Raw genomic sequence first — 16913 nt, forward strand, 5'->3', positions numbered from 1 at the left:
CTGCTCCAATAAGCACTCAATACATCTTGTCCAGCCTTTTCCTGCCATGGACAGCATTATTATGATGGAATAGATACTTGGACATCTTTGAAGTGGTTTGAATGGTCGCATTGCCAAAATACGTGCACTGGTTTTAAATGAAAGGCCGTCGCCGTTCAGGGTAGCTGATAGTACGTATGAATGACAGTGTGATTATCAGAAGTATCCCTTCTCTTCTTCACGTCAGTACAAATTCTTTGACCCAAACCCTGTGAATACTAACAAGCTAAATGGACATCCCCAGTGCCAGAAATAACATGATATTGGTCCAGTACTACAGGACTCTGCAGCCGTAGGGACATGCTGTCTGCTGTCAAAGAATAACAGCATTAGTTTATGCTGACATGCTCCAAGGGACCGAAGAAGAAATTATGTTATTATGAACTGCACTGTGAGTAGAGTGCACGGAGAAGATAGACACTCCCATCCATGTAATCCTGCATTCTCCAACTTTTGCTTAAACATTTCAGGGTGCTGGGGATTATTACACATCTCTCACGATTATGATTACTGGCACACTGGACAGAAATACAATATAAATGCATTTAAAATCTCAGTACAGCGTGGTCGTCACCTCTCGTATATGGTGTAAAAATCACATAATTTATCTTGAATGAACATTTTAACAACAGAAATGATTTGATTCTTTACGATCCGCGAATTTTTTCAAGTGTTTTTGTTTCTACAAGTTATTTCTGACTTGCACGGTTCTCAGTTGTCACTCCTGCTATATTTATGTCTGAATTTTACTTAGTTTGTATCAGTGTATTTGTTTCACCTCTATGGAATCCTCTTCCAGTCTGTGAACATCCTGTATATATAATAAAAACCTCCAGGATCATGCAGTGAATATTTCTGCAGTGTCCCCTGGAAGAGTTTGGATGGAGTACACTTTTGCATTTTTATACCTTTTATCAATTGGATTCTTATCCTCCCCCCACAAAACCCCCTCTGTTCGCTGGTGGTGAGGAGAAGGGCTTATCTGTGCGGTCCAGCCTCTGCCCCTCACTGAGAGACGTCTGGAACCCGTCCCATCGCCTCTTTTTCCTTCTCCCTGTCTCTTGGGCATTCATGACACACACACACACACACACACACACACACACACACACACACACACACACACACACACACACACACACACACACACACACACACACACACACACACACAAGGCCAGGCTCATTTAAGCCAGAGGACCTGGAGAGAGGGGAGATTGGGAAAAAGAAAAGCCCTGTCAGGTTGGAAGTACAAAGAAGAGCGTAGATAGTATGAGGGCAAAAAATAGTGATGGAAAAGTCGGGAAAGCAGAGGGGAGGATAACAGAAAAGAGGGAGGCAGAGCAGATAGGGAGATATGCAGTTTAAGTATATTTTATTCTGAGCTTACCAACCTTTAGCTTATCTTAATGATTGGAATCAAAAGGCCTGAGCTCGCTGAGGAAATTACAACCCACAAAAATGCAGTGGACGATTTCTCACTAATCCTGTATCTTCACTGTAAAAAGATAAATCTGTCTTTTCACTGCGTCGCTTAGCTGTGTAACAGTTAATTTATTTAACATTAATTCTTTAACTTTATTCTGAAACATTGTTAATGAAAGGATTCATTATATTCCCAAGATTTAGCGAGAATGTCAAGAAATCAAATGGGTTGTTAAAAAAGCAGGCTAACAAAACCCAGTGCATACTCACGTAGGCAATCACGCCACATTGTAAATCCAACCAGTAAACTCGTCTCATCCGCTGTCTGCGGACTAAAAGCCTGACGTAATTGACACACCATCTCTATAATTTGTTTTATGAACCCTCCTCGGTGTCATTATCCTGAAATGATTCACAATGCAGAGGAAAAAAGTGGACAGTACCGCCATAAATGTCAGTGGATGAGGGAGAAAGAAAAAAAAAAAGCAACTGCCTTCTTCACCTAATTGTCAGAGATGATGGTCTTTACGTGCCGCTCCTCGCCGCACTGGCGGATGCTCTTCACCGTGTCATTACTGGAGCAAATATCAAACACGCGGGAAAACTCAGCAGGTGTCTCACCCCCTGCAGCGTCTCCATTATCCTTGGTATTCATTGACGATCGAGTTAGTGGCATTGGATTTCAGAGCATTAATTTCAGAGAAAGCCTTTCTGGACTCGAAGCAAATGATGTTTCTGTGCTCGACGATAGTTGGCAGAAATTAGCGCCACTCTCCATTAGGAAGTAAGTTAATACTCCAGTAGTTAACGTTTTGTATGGGTTATGGGTTAGGAGGCCACACAGAGGTCAAATCAAAAAATCTTTAGTTTGAAGGATTCTCCAACTGTTCATTGTTTTTATTTTGAAATTTCCTACTGGTGGACACACCCACTGTAATGATGGCGATGTGATCCACCAGCATTAGGTTTCATTGCAACTCTTTAGCAAATGACAGATCAGAAATAGGACGTACAGCCTTCCTTAGAGGCAATCTGGAAGATGCTCCAAGGAAAAGAGGCCAGAAAAAGCATTAGTTAAGGAGCTATCACCTCAGGAAATCACTAAGGATGTCTCTATCATTTGCGGTCCGAACCCTCTGTTCCAGCTTTTCTCTTTTCATACCGTGAATTCTCTCTGGCATGAGAGGGAAGCTCGCATCCAGAAAATGCATATGTTATGTATGAGTCTACTAATCTTACACCGGTGGCCTACTTCAGCTGAAGCAGCTTTTATCTATTCAACATTTTAAAATTCATGTCTTCATAGAATTTTTTTGTGGTGGGTTTTCTCTTTTTTTTTTTTTTTTGACAAGTTAACAGTAATGATCTGACTAAAGCCTTAAACCTCCACATCCACTCTTGTGAGGACCATCGTTAGGGCCCGTTACTGTCTTTTCACCCTTGAGACTTTTTATTTTTTTTCCCCTCTCTCCCGTTCACTTTCCCCACTGCTCCTCATCAGCTGACACACTTCTCCACAGCTGTTTTATCCTCTTTGCCAACACCATAAATATGTGATTTGTGAATGAGTGTGCATGGCAATTACATCCCTACCCTTTCTGCCTACTTTCCCGCTCCTGCTTCTCAAGCTGTCCACCTCCAAAACTTTTCACGTTTGCAATCGGATCTTGATTATTGTTGCCAGTATCCCTGAAGCCTGACATTGTGAAAATAAAACAAGACTGCACCCAATTAAAGCTCAGCCCAGCAGAGGTGCAGCGGGAGTACAGAACAGGTTTCTCCTGGGCTGCAGGGATGCTACTGCAATGCATAAAATGGCATTTCTAGTTTTGCTTTCAGAATCACTGTCACCAGAAAACAATTTATTTTGTTCGAGTGTTAAACTTCTTTTTCTCATATGCTCAACACATGAAAGGTTGTACCATAACGTATCGTACTAGCACCAGTTCCCTATTAGTGGCTGAACAATCCATATTCAGCTGTAGAGAAACAGACGGTGATCGTTCCACCACCTACTTTTTCTCCCTTTGCACTGAATAACCCCAGTCGATTCAAAATCTAACGTAACATTCCCCACAAAGGAGATTACTGCGAATGCTCATTGGTTTATGTAGAAAGATAAAGGCCTTACAACGAATGGAAAATGGAAACCCCAGACTGCACGTCCAGGAAGACATCTGATTAAATGAGAAGAAATGGTTAAGGTGAAAGCTGAGCAGCTCCACAGCATGGTGCTCGTACTTCTGTCACGGCCAATCAGACAAACCACTGGCGTCATGTCAGTGACCCCTACAAGCCCCAAGAGACAAATGGAAATGGCAGCAAGAATTGGAATCCTGTCAGTGGCCTAATCATTACTTGTCTTTGCCGCGAGTCATAGGATGTCAGTTTACTCACCCTGACATCTGGATGGCCCCGACAATTATAGGCTGTCTCATCAATGCGTTTCTTCCACCAGGGCGAGGACTTATAGACCTGCAAGTGAAAAAGACGGTTCTGGGTAATCTACCAGCTATGTCTACCCAGTGGGAAGAGTGCAGGGACTGAACTGCAGTCTGTCTGTGACACTTTTGTTTTATACATGGCGTTTGAAATCTGTGAAAAACCCACTACTTTTTGTGGTATTCTGTAAATAAACTCACCTTATATTTTCATTATTGGGATGGATTGTTGCTGTTTTATATAAGAATAGGCACAAAGCATGTGTGGGATTCCAGATCTTTAATTTATAATGTAGTAAGCCACAGAGCACAATGTCAAACCGCAAGTAAAATTGGCTCAAAGGAAGACTGTCGAACAAAAGCAACAACAAATAGGAAGAAAAATTACAAGTGCTTGACCTACAAGGTAAAAACAGCTATACATAGACAAGTCAAATAGCAAATGTACCAAAAAAAAAAGATAGTTCTTCTCATCGGACCGCTGCCGGATCACCTCACCTCACCGAGCGGGACCCTGACAGCGCTGCTCCCTGTGGCACAGTCTGCATCTCGCATGTAGTGAAGGTTAACAATTCGATAGGAAAGGCGGAGAAGTAATTTCCTCGAGGGGAATCAATAAAGTATGGTTTCCTAACAGACATTACAGAAATAATTATCTTGCATCAACCCAGTTTCTCTAAAGAACGCCGGCTAGCTGTCCATATTGAATTTTTCACCAAAAAATATTTCAAGGCGTGGTGTGATCTCATTTATGCAAATTTTGTGCACTGCCCTGAAATTGTATGTGCACAACAGAACGTGTGTGACCAGAGCGCCACAGAGTGTATTTAATCTCTATGAATAATATGCAGGACTTGAGAAGCCCTTTGTGTCCAATTACAACCGTCAAAGGACAGTGAAAGACTAAAGGTGATACAGACTTTGTGATTTTGGCCTATTTTAGAAGAAAGATGAGAAACTATAAAGATTTCTCTTGTTGTAAGTGGAAAATGGTGATCGTCATGGGATGGTCATGCAGATTTTCAATGCCTTATATAAACTGGAGGAGTCGCTCCACATTTGACTTTCTCATCTGCTGCTGTGGCTTATGTAAAGTAAAAACTGCAAACTGATCATACGCAATTGAAAGTAGACGGGCACAAGTGTGGAATTTACTGGAGGCTCATACCTGTTGTGGACGTGGTTCTGAGATTAAAAGACCTCTTTCAGTGTGAACCCCTTGACATTAGCTAATATGTACATTCAGAGCTGTAGTCTGCCTTTGAGGAAAGCTGCATAGAGCGACGTTAGTCTCCAAAGCCAAACAGAGGAGGTGCTGTTCGACTCTTGCCTCCTCCCTCTCTTTGGTTTCTTTTCCTGTCTTCTTTCCATCTCAGTACACCCTAACTGAGCTTCCCCACCGACCCTGAAAATAAACACGGAAAGGTTAAGCCGGCGCCAGAACACTGGCCTCTTTCTATCCGCCGACGGCAGCAGACGAGGGATTTTCGCTGTGCAGCGGAAGGCATATTCAGAAATATGTGTGTAGGATCCCTAAGCATGTGGAGCTTGGATCAAAAAAGGAATCCCTCCATACTCTACATCAGTGGCAGCACGTTTGAAGTGCAGGAGTTGATTGCCCCATTTTTTGCTTCCTGCAATCAAGAGAGCTCAGGTAGCAAGAAGATGCTAAGAATGCAAAAATGACGGTGCTATTTTTTATTCATATCATTTAGCCTGTTCATATCACATTCTTAGTTTTAATGGCACAGATGAAACTCTCCAGAAATATATTTTTTTTTATTAAAAAACAAACAACAACAAAAAAAAAAAGCAGAGACAGGATCCAGGCTGGTGTTTTGTTCCCATCTGTATCTTATGCTCTTTCTCATGCTCTCTTCCTCATTCCCCCCCGTGGATGCGTTACAAGTCTTTCTCTTTCTCCGCAGGTGTCATTTTTCCTGTTTATTGTGTTTGTGGTTTACACCATGCTGCCATTCTCCATGCGGGACGCCATCATTGCCAGTGTTGTGACCTCCGCCTCTCACACCGTCGTGCTAAGCGTCTCCTTATCCACCACAGACGACCACATGGAGCCTATAGTGTGGCAGGTAAGGTTAAGAAACATAAACAAAACTGACGTACAACAGATCAAACATCTCTCTTTTTTTAATATATATATATATATATATATATATATATATATATATATATATATATATACATATATACATATATATGAACTGATTTCTGTATAATTGCAGGCGGTACAAGTTACAGAATATAAAAACTTGATTATAGGTACTTGTTACTAGTTCCATAGGGAGGAGAGGCTTATCAAGTTTGCATGAATGTTAATCTTTACAAAAATGTTAAAAAGGACCATTTTCTATCATTGTCTAATCTATCAAAAAAGTAATGTTCACCAGCTGTCCTCAATATTTTTATTTGCAGCACAGAGCAAATGGTTGATTGACATGTATCTTGGGAGGGGGCGGGACATTTGTAAGTTTGTTTGAATGGGAGTTTAAACCAGTTGACTGAATGACAAATGAAAAGTGTGTTATATCATTCACCCCCCTTGCGTTATGTTGGAAACTCAGGCTTCCATTTTCCTATTTTCTATCTATTTTTAGTTGTATTATAATGTTACATTAGCTGAAGCTTTATCCTCAGAGGAACCAACACCGTTATTCCAGCCAGCAGTGACTGGAAAAACGTGATGCCTCCGCCGAGGCTGAGTCACCCTCCTGCCCCATGAAAGGGGTTGACAGCATCACTTTTCATTCAGCTTCACTCCCCTCGCTCCATTTAGAAAGCGTCTGTCTTACTCCACACTGCTGAGCTCCTGCTTATCACTCCTCATCCACTGACTGGACATGAATGGACGGACAGCAGGGCAACGATCCAAAATTAAAACCAGAACTTATTGACGGTCTCCTGGTACTGTCCAGAAAAATATGAACAATTTTTTGTCGATATATAAGAAATTTGGATCTGCCACTCAGGAATTACTGCACCGAATTTAGTTCTAAGTGAGATCTCTCTGCGTAATATTCACTCCGTCACTGTCTTGCTGTGGAAGTTGGGACACATCCTCTCCGGACCTCAGTTTGAGGTTCAACCCAACACCCAAACCATTCGCTAAGAGGAGATTCAAGTGAAAGTGGCCATCAGCACACGGTAGCCATTTTCAGCAAAGTGCAGACTTCAGAGAAGTGTGCTGCACGGCCATAACAGGGTGAGACGGCTCTTTCGTAATGGTCACACATTATTAACACAAACATTGACCACTTTAACTAACACCAATTTCAAGTTTTCTATTGTCTGTCTGGTAACCAGGGTTCCCATGCATTGCTGAGACATCCCAAATTCATCTTTATTTATAAAGCATCATTCATATGTAAAAACAACACAAAGTGCATGGGCCTCTTGGAAATGATGAACTTGGCACGTGGTCTCCGAGTGTAGAGCTGCTTGTCACTGAAAAACATGCTGTCAGAAACGTGTCATTTTCCTGTCATCAGACTGTCTGCCTCGCGTTACGAGGGCCAGAGAGTACTGAATGTGAAATGCAATCTGCAAATGCATTGAATATGATTTAGGATTGTTTAAGCCAAGATAGAAGTCAAAAGACGTTTACTTTCAAGTAGAGTATTACACCAAAAAACTGAATCCCATTTAAAGGTATTGTTGGAGTCTTTGCCTCTATTGCAGAGTCTTGAATGCCTCATCACTTCACCACCACATGGGTATCCTGACAGTTGAGGTCAATGTGCATTTGCTTGATGGTTGCTTGTTAAATCTCTGCAACAATAGGGTTTTTTTCACTTAGGAAATATTTCCTTTTTGATTTGTGTGTGGGTTTTTTTTTCTATACAGGTACCAAATTGGCTGCATCCCTCCCCTCTGTCTTTCCTTGGCAGGAACCACTATCTGTTCCCTCTTTTATTTCAGGACAAGATGTCGCTGATGTTCTGTTCTTTAGATAAGATTAGTGAGGTTGGGCGACATGATGCTCGAAGGCTCCTGCTTTCTCGTCAGTTCTCTGCCAGTGTGACAGTCTGCAACACCACAGCATGCTGATTAATCAGTTGGAAAATTGGCTGTCACACTTTACACTTTACACTATCTGATACATGCCTAATTAATTGCCTCTGGCTGTACAGTGAAAGGGGAGGTTGTTGTTGTTTTTTTTTCCATCATATGCTGTGGTTTACATTGAGTACCTAATCACATTAAAATGTAAACTCAATATGCAGATGCTTTTGACTTATTTTCTGACAGCAGCTCTCCAATCAAGGTTATGGTTTTGTCACAAAGATATTTATAGAATTGAAAAAAAAACCTAGTCAGTCATTATATTGTGTACAATATGTAAAAATGCATTATTTATCAGGAAAATCTAAGTTAGTTGATTTCTTTTTTCTTCCTTAGAATCCTCAAAATGTAAATGTCCTTCATTTGCATTTGGCCCACTGACTTTTTGTTTGTTTTGTTTGGCTGCACTCAAACATGAACTGAGATTTCCCTTTAAAGAAAAGAAAAAAAATATAGATGTGTCATCCAGGTGCACCATGTGAATTTAAATGCTGCAGCCTTGAAAATATACAAGATTGCAGGTCGTCCAACATGAACTGATTTCATTACAGACTGTCTGCTCATGTGATGGCTGCTCAACTTAACAGTGCTAGGATCTCTCAGTGATCGTTCTCAGTCTTTTATGGCCAGATTGTATTTACTCTGGTGGTTATTAACACTGAAATGTCACAGGATATAAACAAGAATGCACATGTGACCTTCACTCCCAGCATGAGTCCTTTGTGCTTCCTGACTTAAACAAATGGTTTAATTAACAGTTTGTTCAGAATCAAGAAAAGACTTTGTTTTTGCATTACTCAAGTGTGCATACAAACTACCCCGGGGATATTGAGAGAGAAGGAATCACGCTGGCATTTTCACTGTGTCAAGTCCATTACACTTTACAGTGCTGGCTCATTGGATTACTAATGAACCTGCTCATTTATTGAAGAGGTGAAAGGAAGGACTGGATCCGAATTCCTGTGACTGCAACATTTAGAAAAACTTAGCACTTCTTCCTCTTGTGTGAACTTTGTTTTGGATGCACAATAGTATTATTAGTTTGACCTTTTTTATAGATATGTGATTAGAAAATGCTTGTATTATCATTATGCTACTCAACATAAACCTAAATTATAACTAAATAATTAATATTATTAGTTGTCATCTTAGGAGTAATTGAAATGAATCATTGTTGTGATGGCTTTGTGCGCATTCCTTGAATCTTTTCTTTGCTTTTGAAACCACTTTGAACAGTTTTTATGTCATTTGATAAACTTCACACAATCAACGGCTCATTGAGACAAATACGTATAAAGAGTATTCACAGCACATGGTTTAAAAAAGCAAGAAAGACCAAAAACCACCCAGCATTAATAGCTGTCATCAAACTAAACCCTCGGATGTAGTTAATCCCAGATTGCTCCAGCAGAGCTTGAAACCCCAGAGAGGCGAGTCTCACCTAACCCTGCTGTTATCTGTAATTGAGTATCAGTAAGGTGCAAATGATGTGCATAGCCCGTGTGTTCACACAGCTGACCTTTGAGATGGTTTAGATGATGTTTTGTCGTGTTTGTTGTCAGCTGATATACTAACACTCTGTTTCACTGAGTGCGTTCTCCCGAGCAGTAAAAATACAGGATGCATCAAATCAATTATTTATTCTTTGTTTTTTGTTTTTTTGGAGGTGGGGGTTGCTGTTGATCCCCTCAAAAGGTATGAGGGGAATGTCACAATGAAAGTTGACATGTATTAGTTTTAGTTAAGTTCCAATGAATTAAAAAAATAATAAGAATTAAACTTTATTGCCAAAAAAAAAAAAAAAAAGGACAAGAACAAATACTTCAAGGTCTACAACGGCGCATCCTTCTGATGATGTAATTTTTTTACTGTTGTTGAGAAATTAAGTATTTTATACAGCGTATGTTTTGCTGAAAACCCTTTTTTGAAGCACCTCATAAAAAGCCTCTATCTTCTTTGTGCCTGCTTTTACTCATTTGTGTTGTGTTCTGAACCCTCTTCTCTGGACTCTGCTCCGCAGCAGAGTTCACACTATTCTGTCAGTTTTTCTATTGAAACCTGGCGGTGGCGAACAAAACCGGCCTTGTGCACATTACCCCTTTTAATTTGTAGAAAAATACCTACGGCTTTGTGTCTTCTTTCAGTGTTTGGAAATGTGCAGGGGAGAGATAATAAACTCAGCACAGGACGGTGAGAGAGACGGCTGTCCCAGATACAGTGAATAGAGGTGAACAGGAGCAAAGCCAGCAGGACCACGCTCATGGATCTGGACTCTGACCGCCATGTTTGCTGTGGAGTAATATAAAACAGTAACATTACTGCTCAGTGTGAGTTTAATATATGCTGAGACTGATTTTATTGCACGGTGGCTCTGGAATATGCTGATGAGTACTCATTGTCCTGTTAAAAATCTGCCCATTTATTATCTATTGCACTTTAAAGTTTGAAAATATTCAGTCCAAGGTTATGCGGGCTTTATGCATTCAGCTATAATCGCGGGCCACTCGTGTCATTGTGCTGTGAGTTATGCATGAGATAGTCAGGCAATAATTAGAAACCAAAATGAACAGAAGAAGTATTGCAGCAATTAGTTGTTTTGCCAGAAGTTGCTCGATTGACTACAGTTTTCGTTGATGTGAATATGACGTGAACTTTCTCATCTAAATTGTTTGATTTTTAAATTCAGCTTGTTGTAGCTTTGCTTGGTGTTCATCTCTATTTGTTTCTAGAGGAATGTTGACACGAGGACTGGTTTCTTGGAAATCACTGAGCGGGGTCAGGGATAGAGGTCTTTATCCTCACATCACTCTGTGTCTCTCTGGTTAACAAATCTTCTACGGCCTTCAGTCTGTGTGGACGGTTTGTTTTAAATTACTCTTCTCCAGTGAATGAAATGAAAGCTGCACACTTATGTGCCACTTCGGCACTTGAGGTAATGTTACTGCTGGATGAGCAATTTTTTTTTCAGCTTTATCAACTTATCTCAAACCTTGAAAGTCATTGAAAAAGAAAAACAACTATTTACATTCAGAATTTTCCAGGCATCTGTATTTTACTTATTTAGTTTCTTTCTGACATCAATATGTTGTTTTCAAACATCAATATGTTTTTGATCTTTTAAATGTAAATCTGATCATCGTTTCCCATGAATACCACAACCTTTCATATTATTTCTGCAGAACATATTGAATTGATACCATCTCTACCTGTCTGTGTTCTACTCCTGCACAGATTTTGGCCAATGTTATCATTTTCATGTGTGGCAACATGGCCGGAGCGTACCACAAGCACCTGATGGAGCTGGCGCTCAAACAGACTTACGAGGACACCTGCAACTGCATCAAGTCCCCGATTAAGCTGGAGTTTGAGAAGAGGCAGCAGGTAAAAGAATCAATGACTCTGACTGAGCAGAAAGTCAAACAAGCGAGTGAAAGTCATCCAGCAGCACAGCAGAAGTAACAGTCCCAGTCACCATGGTGAAAACAACACGTTTCAGATTTCCAGTGTTGATGAGATTTTTTTCAAAACATTAGGTTTGGAACTGATTTTTTGTTTGAACATACCCATCAGTAAGCTAAGGTGACATTTAAGTGAAGCTACAAGCATTCACGCAACTTCATCTATTTTAAGCATTTTTTTTTTATTGTCTGTGCTGTGATGTACTACTTATATACCTGCACTGTCTCACTGAGAGTGGTGAATATTCACACATTCAGTGTCAAACTGCTTGTTGCTTCAACAGCATTGAATGCATCTTTAATGTCATAAATGTTAGTTCTTGACTGCTGAGTCAGGGTTTTTCATAATAAGGAGCATCTTATACATGCATCCTGTTTATTGCTTGTTTTCTGCTTACAGCTTGAATAGCGGTGTAGTGGTTTTCATTATCGCCTCACAGTGAGTCCATGCAGGTCTGTCTGCTGCAGGGGTCCGCAACCTGTGGCTCTGGAGCCACATGTGGCCTTTCAGCTCCTCTGCAGCGGCTCCCTGAAGCTTTCAGAATATGGATTAAAAACCAACATTTGTTTCATTTTATGTGCATTCTAAACTGATTTTCCAAAATGCTCTAATCTCCAGGCTAAAAACAGCTAAATAGGGGAAAACAACTGACTGAATAAAGGGGGAAAAGGAGAAAAAAGTAAAACAATACGTAAAAGTGACAAAACAAAAAAGAAGACAAGAAAAATGACAAAAAAGGAAAAAGAAGGAATAAAGAAAAAAGATTAAAATGAAAAGAAAAAGGGGAAAAAATAAGAAAAATAAAGACAAAAAGAAACATGCAAAAAAAAAAAAGCACAAAATAGCCAAAATATATAAATTAGCTAAAGTGGGGAAACAGCTAAAAATGTAATATATCAATGTTGAATCTGTGACAGTTGATGCAACCTAATTTTTTATGTGTATTTTAACAAGTTATATTTCTTTATTTCAAATGATTATCATGTTTTGGCTCCAGACTTACTTTCGTTTGTTTCTTGTTGCAACATTGTGGCCAGAGGCCCTTTTGGTCATAACGTTTGCAGCAGCTTCCTGATCGTGGAGGAGCTTACGTTCATGTGTGTGTGCATGTTTTTTCCTGGGCAGTCTGTATTAAATAAATGCACTGTAGGTGTGAATTTGAGTGTGTGTATTAGACTGGTGACTTGTTCAGGTACCCCGCCTTTTGCTTGGAGGTGCGGACTGCAGCCCTAGAAGGATGGATGGATGTATGGATGGATGGATGTTCTGCCCTGATTGGATAATAAATTTGGTGCAGCTGCTCTCCTGCAGCGCAGTTTCATGTGTGATATTAGCAAGGTGTTGATGAAAGCTTGCTGATGTGAGAGTCTGGAATGCAGCCAGCTTGTTACGACAGCTGCCAGGATCCTCGTCACTTGGGGAGTTTTTTTTTGTCAGATAGGGGTAGATCCAGCTGTTGTTGCGAGCGCTGGGGCTTTTGGTGGTGCTGGGCTGGTTTTCCCCCTCGGGCGAAGTCAGTTTGCGTTGTTGGAGCTGCCATGAGTGAGGCTGAAAATGTTCTGGGTGGAGCAGTCTTTCAGTAGCCCTGGAGTGCTGCCGCTGCCTGTGACAGATGGTAGGAACTGTGCAGAGGCACATTTCTCCCGGGCTCTCAGTACTCTCATAATATATGCTGTTTGCTGAATGCTTTTATCCAAAGTGCTCGGGTCTGCGGTGAGTGCATACATTTTCGGTTTGAGTGGTCCAAGTGGGGGACGATGTGAATTCATCACAAGCCCAAATCCCTGGCAGCGTTTGTTAGAAGGCATCAGCCCCCGCCTAGAACCCTCTGGGTGCGACCAGTGCGGCGATGTGATCAGCAGCTGTCAAGGTGGGAATGTCATTGGTTATATCAGGTGTTTTCTACTACCCTGAACTTTTGGTCACCCCAACATGAAATATTGGCAAGTTGTTTCACTGAGAAACATAAACTGTTAAATTAGAGAGCAAAGTGGCTTAACTGCTGAGTTGGACCTTCATTGGCAAGATAGACGGTTATAGTAAGAGCGCTCATGACTTTGAGCACCAGGAAGTCAATGTGACACAGTGCAGAGTCTAATTGACCTTCACTTAGCACTTGAAACTTTAATGGATGCCACTGAAGGCTTTTTGTCTCCTCTTGTCATCATAGGTTAATACATCAAAATTAGATTGACTGAATTCAATTAAATATCCATTTGCAGGGAAAAATTGGAAAGTTTTTTTAGAGACAAGTGAAGGTCCCCGATTGCAATCTGACAACACATGGAGTTGATATCAGAATATAAACTCTCCGTCAAATGGGGAAAAACCGGTTGTCACGTCAGTGTCGAAACTGTTTTACCAGGCAGGCAATCTGTGACTGTATTCATTTACTGTGAATTGCATTTGACTTTTGACATTTTACAGGTTTATTTATGTCTCATGATGTACTTGAAAAGCAGTCTTGTCTTTATCGTGATGCTTTGACGCCTCAGACCTTCATTAATGTCTGCCTGTCTGTTTTTCTTGGTTTTAAATCTGAGCACACTTTTTCTAACCTATGAATCCTGATGTATTCAGCTTTCATACTGGATCCCTTTTTTTTTTTTTTAAGTAATATGTTGAATGTAATAATCACTTTGTTCTTCTTGATTTTCTTAAGTCCTGCATTACCTCTTCTTCTTCTTCTTCTTCTCCTGTCCTGGTCTATAGGAGCGTCTCCTGCTGTCGTTGCTGCCGGCTCACATCGCCCGTGTCATGAAAGCTGAAATCATTCAGAGACTGAAGGGTCCAAACTTTGGCCAGATTGAAAACACAAACAACTTCCACAATCTTTATGTCCAGAGACACACCAATGTCAGGCATGTAGTACTTATTTTTTTTTTCCTCTAAATTCTACCAGGCATAAAATAACAAGTGGAGCAGCTGGAGTGTTTGAAAGCTTTTCTGACTTTTTCACTTTTGTATCTGTAGCATACTTTATGCTGATATAGTTGGATTCACACGGCTGGCCAGTGATTGCTCACCTGGAGAGCTGGTGCACATGCTGAATGAGCTCTTTGGAAAATTCGATCAAATTGCTAAGGTAAAGAAGTCGTGTATTGCTATATTGTGCTTCTGAATACTTCAAATCATTTTTTTCCTTTCCACTGATGTGAATATTTTGTATGATTTACTGATGGTAAAGTGATCCAGTCAAAAGTTCCCAGCATTTAAGTATCAAACTCTGAACAGGAAAACTTCAGCAAAATGAAATCCACACATCAAAACACAGTTTTGAGTGCAGGAAACATTTAGACTTCAACCAGCTTCACAATTCATTTTGCATTCAGGTTTTCTTTTGATCATCGAAAAATGCATTATTCTTTTCCTGCACATACTTGGTCAAACCTGTTCCACTTTGATGTAATATTCATGCACACAAGCACAATTTGATCACCTAAAGTAAACTTTCTAAACTTTAATGATGCAAAATTCAGCAGCTCTGCTAAATGGATTTTACTTATATTGCTCATTTTAACGCTTGAACTGTCTCAACGAGTTTACATGATCCGTCTCACACACACACACACACACACACACACACACACACACACACACACACACACACACACACACACACACACACACACACACACACGCATGCACACACACCAAAGGTGACCTCTTTGAAAGATGTTTGCACACCAGTAGAAGCAGCCAGGGATTCAGATTCCTTTCTGAACACTTTCTGTTATTACATTTTTTTAAAACCTTGTTTTCTTTTTGCAGGAAAATGAATGTATGCGGATTAAGATTCTTGGTGACTGCTACTACTGTGTGTCTGGACTGCCTGAGTCGCTACCGAATCATGCAAAAAATTGTGTGAAAATGGGTTTGGACATGTGTGAGGCCATTGAGTAAGTGACAGCTAATTTACACTGCTGCCAAAAAAACATATTTTTCTGTCCCTCTGTAACACAGTGGTAAATAGTGCTTCAGCAGGATAAAATATGCATGACGATTTGCCAGTGATGAAAATAATGCCACATTGTGATTGACGGAGACTGACAGTGAGGACTGACATATTTGGAAAGATGTCTTTTGTTATTCTTTGTATTTATTATTTTATGATTCATCGATTCTGTGTTCACATTAGCTTTCCTCTCTCGATTCCTGACAGGAAGGTACGGCTCGCCACCGGGGTTGACATCAACATGCGCGTCGGCGTCCATTCTGGGAACGTCCTGTGTGGCGTCATCGGACTTCAGAAGTGGCAGTATGACGTGTGGTCACATGACGTCACGCTGGCCAATCACATGGAAGCAGGAGGCGTACCGGGGTGAGCGGCACACGCCGATCAGTTAATCTTACTTTACACTTTATGAAAACCAAAATATATTTTCTAATATACGTAGTAATCGATTGAACTCTTCTTTGCCAGGCGAGTCCACATCACATCTGTGACACTGGAGCATCTGAACGGCGCCTATAAGGTGGAAGATGGCGACGGGCAAGAAAGAGACCCCTACCTGAAGGAGCATGAAGTCGTCACCTATCTGGTCATTAACCCGAAGGTACTGTACAGAACGGATCGCGGGGAGATCGAAGGAAACGCCGTGGGATCACCGGATTTCCTTCGTTGTGTCCAGGTCGAGCGCCGGAGCCCTCAGCCTCATTATCGACCCAGACACACTCTGTACGGAGCGAAGATGAGAGCTTCAGTCAGGATGACGCGCTACTTGGAGTCGTGGGGAGCCGCCAAGCCCTTCGCCAACCTGCACCACAGAGACAGCATGACTAACGAGAACGGGAAGATCAACACTGCAGTGTGTAATGTTTTCACTCTGCTCATGTCGTGATGTAGGGGATGAAAAGTTCATGTGGAAGGGCTAACCCCACGCTCTCCTCTGCCTTGGCTTTCAGGACGTGCCGATGGGGCAGTATCACTTCCAGAGGAGATCAGAGAGGCAAGCTGCTCACTTTACAGCAGAGTTTCTTTTGACAGGATTTTTCTTTTATTGTTTATTTATCACATGCAAGAAATAAGATGATTTTTTTTTTTTTGCTTAAGGTTTTGCGTTAACTTTAAAAGATGCTCTGCTTCACTTGATTCATTTTTTTCTTGTTGAAGGACAAAATCTCAGAAGAAGAGATTTGAGGAAGAACTTAATGAGAGGATGATCAGGACCTTTGATGGGATCAATTCACAAAAGTAAGCACGCATATGTATAAGTACATTAAATTTTCTCTTTTTTTTTTTTTTTTTACTTATTTTTGGTTCAATATCAATGTCTTAATGTATCCAGACAGTGGCTCAAGTCTGAGGACATCCAGAGAATATCGCTCTTCTTTCACAACAAATCCTTAGAGAAGGAGGTGAGAAACTTTCCAAGTAAATCAGAAGCCTTTTCCATTTCTGTGTGGCGATGCTGGCGCAGTAAAAAAAAAAGGACAAACAAAAGGATAAAGGACACACGTTGTTAGGCAG

At 40.8% G+C, this 16913-nt stretch overlaps 1 protein-coding gene across 1 annotated transcript in view; it reads left to right on the top strand.

Annotated features, from left to right (window-relative positions):
• The window catches only part of adcy2a (adenylate cyclase 2a), a 47252-nt gene that overhangs the window by 16025 nt on the left and 14314 nt on the right, over window positions 1–16913 (top strand). The window contains exons 3-13 of the mRNA XM_030101948.1: window positions 5833–5994; window positions 11216–11365; window positions 14156–14304; window positions 14417–14528; window positions 15215–15342; window positions 15606–15764; window positions 15867–15999; window positions 16075–16251; window positions 16349–16392; window positions 16557–16637; window positions 16732–16801. Of these exons, the coding sequence (XP_029957808.1) occupies window positions 5833–5994; window positions 11216–11365; window positions 14156–14304; window positions 14417–14528; window positions 15215–15342; window positions 15606–15764; window positions 15867–15999; window positions 16075–16251; window positions 16349–16392; window positions 16557–16637; window positions 16732–16801 (1365 nt within the window). The remainder of the gene's footprint in view (window positions 1–5832; window positions 5995–11215; window positions 11366–14155; window positions 14305–14416; window positions 14529–15214; window positions 15343–15605; window positions 15765–15866; window positions 16000–16074; window positions 16252–16348; window positions 16393–16556; window positions 16638–16731; window positions 16802–16913) is intronic.

Source organism: Salarias fasciatus, chromosome 11, assembly GCF_902148845.1.
Source record: "Salarias fasciatus chromosome 11, fSalaFa1.1, whole genome shotgun sequence".
NCBI classification, from domain to species: domain Eukaryota; kingdom Metazoa; phylum Chordata; class Actinopteri; order Blenniiformes; family Blenniidae; genus Salarias; species Salarias fasciatus.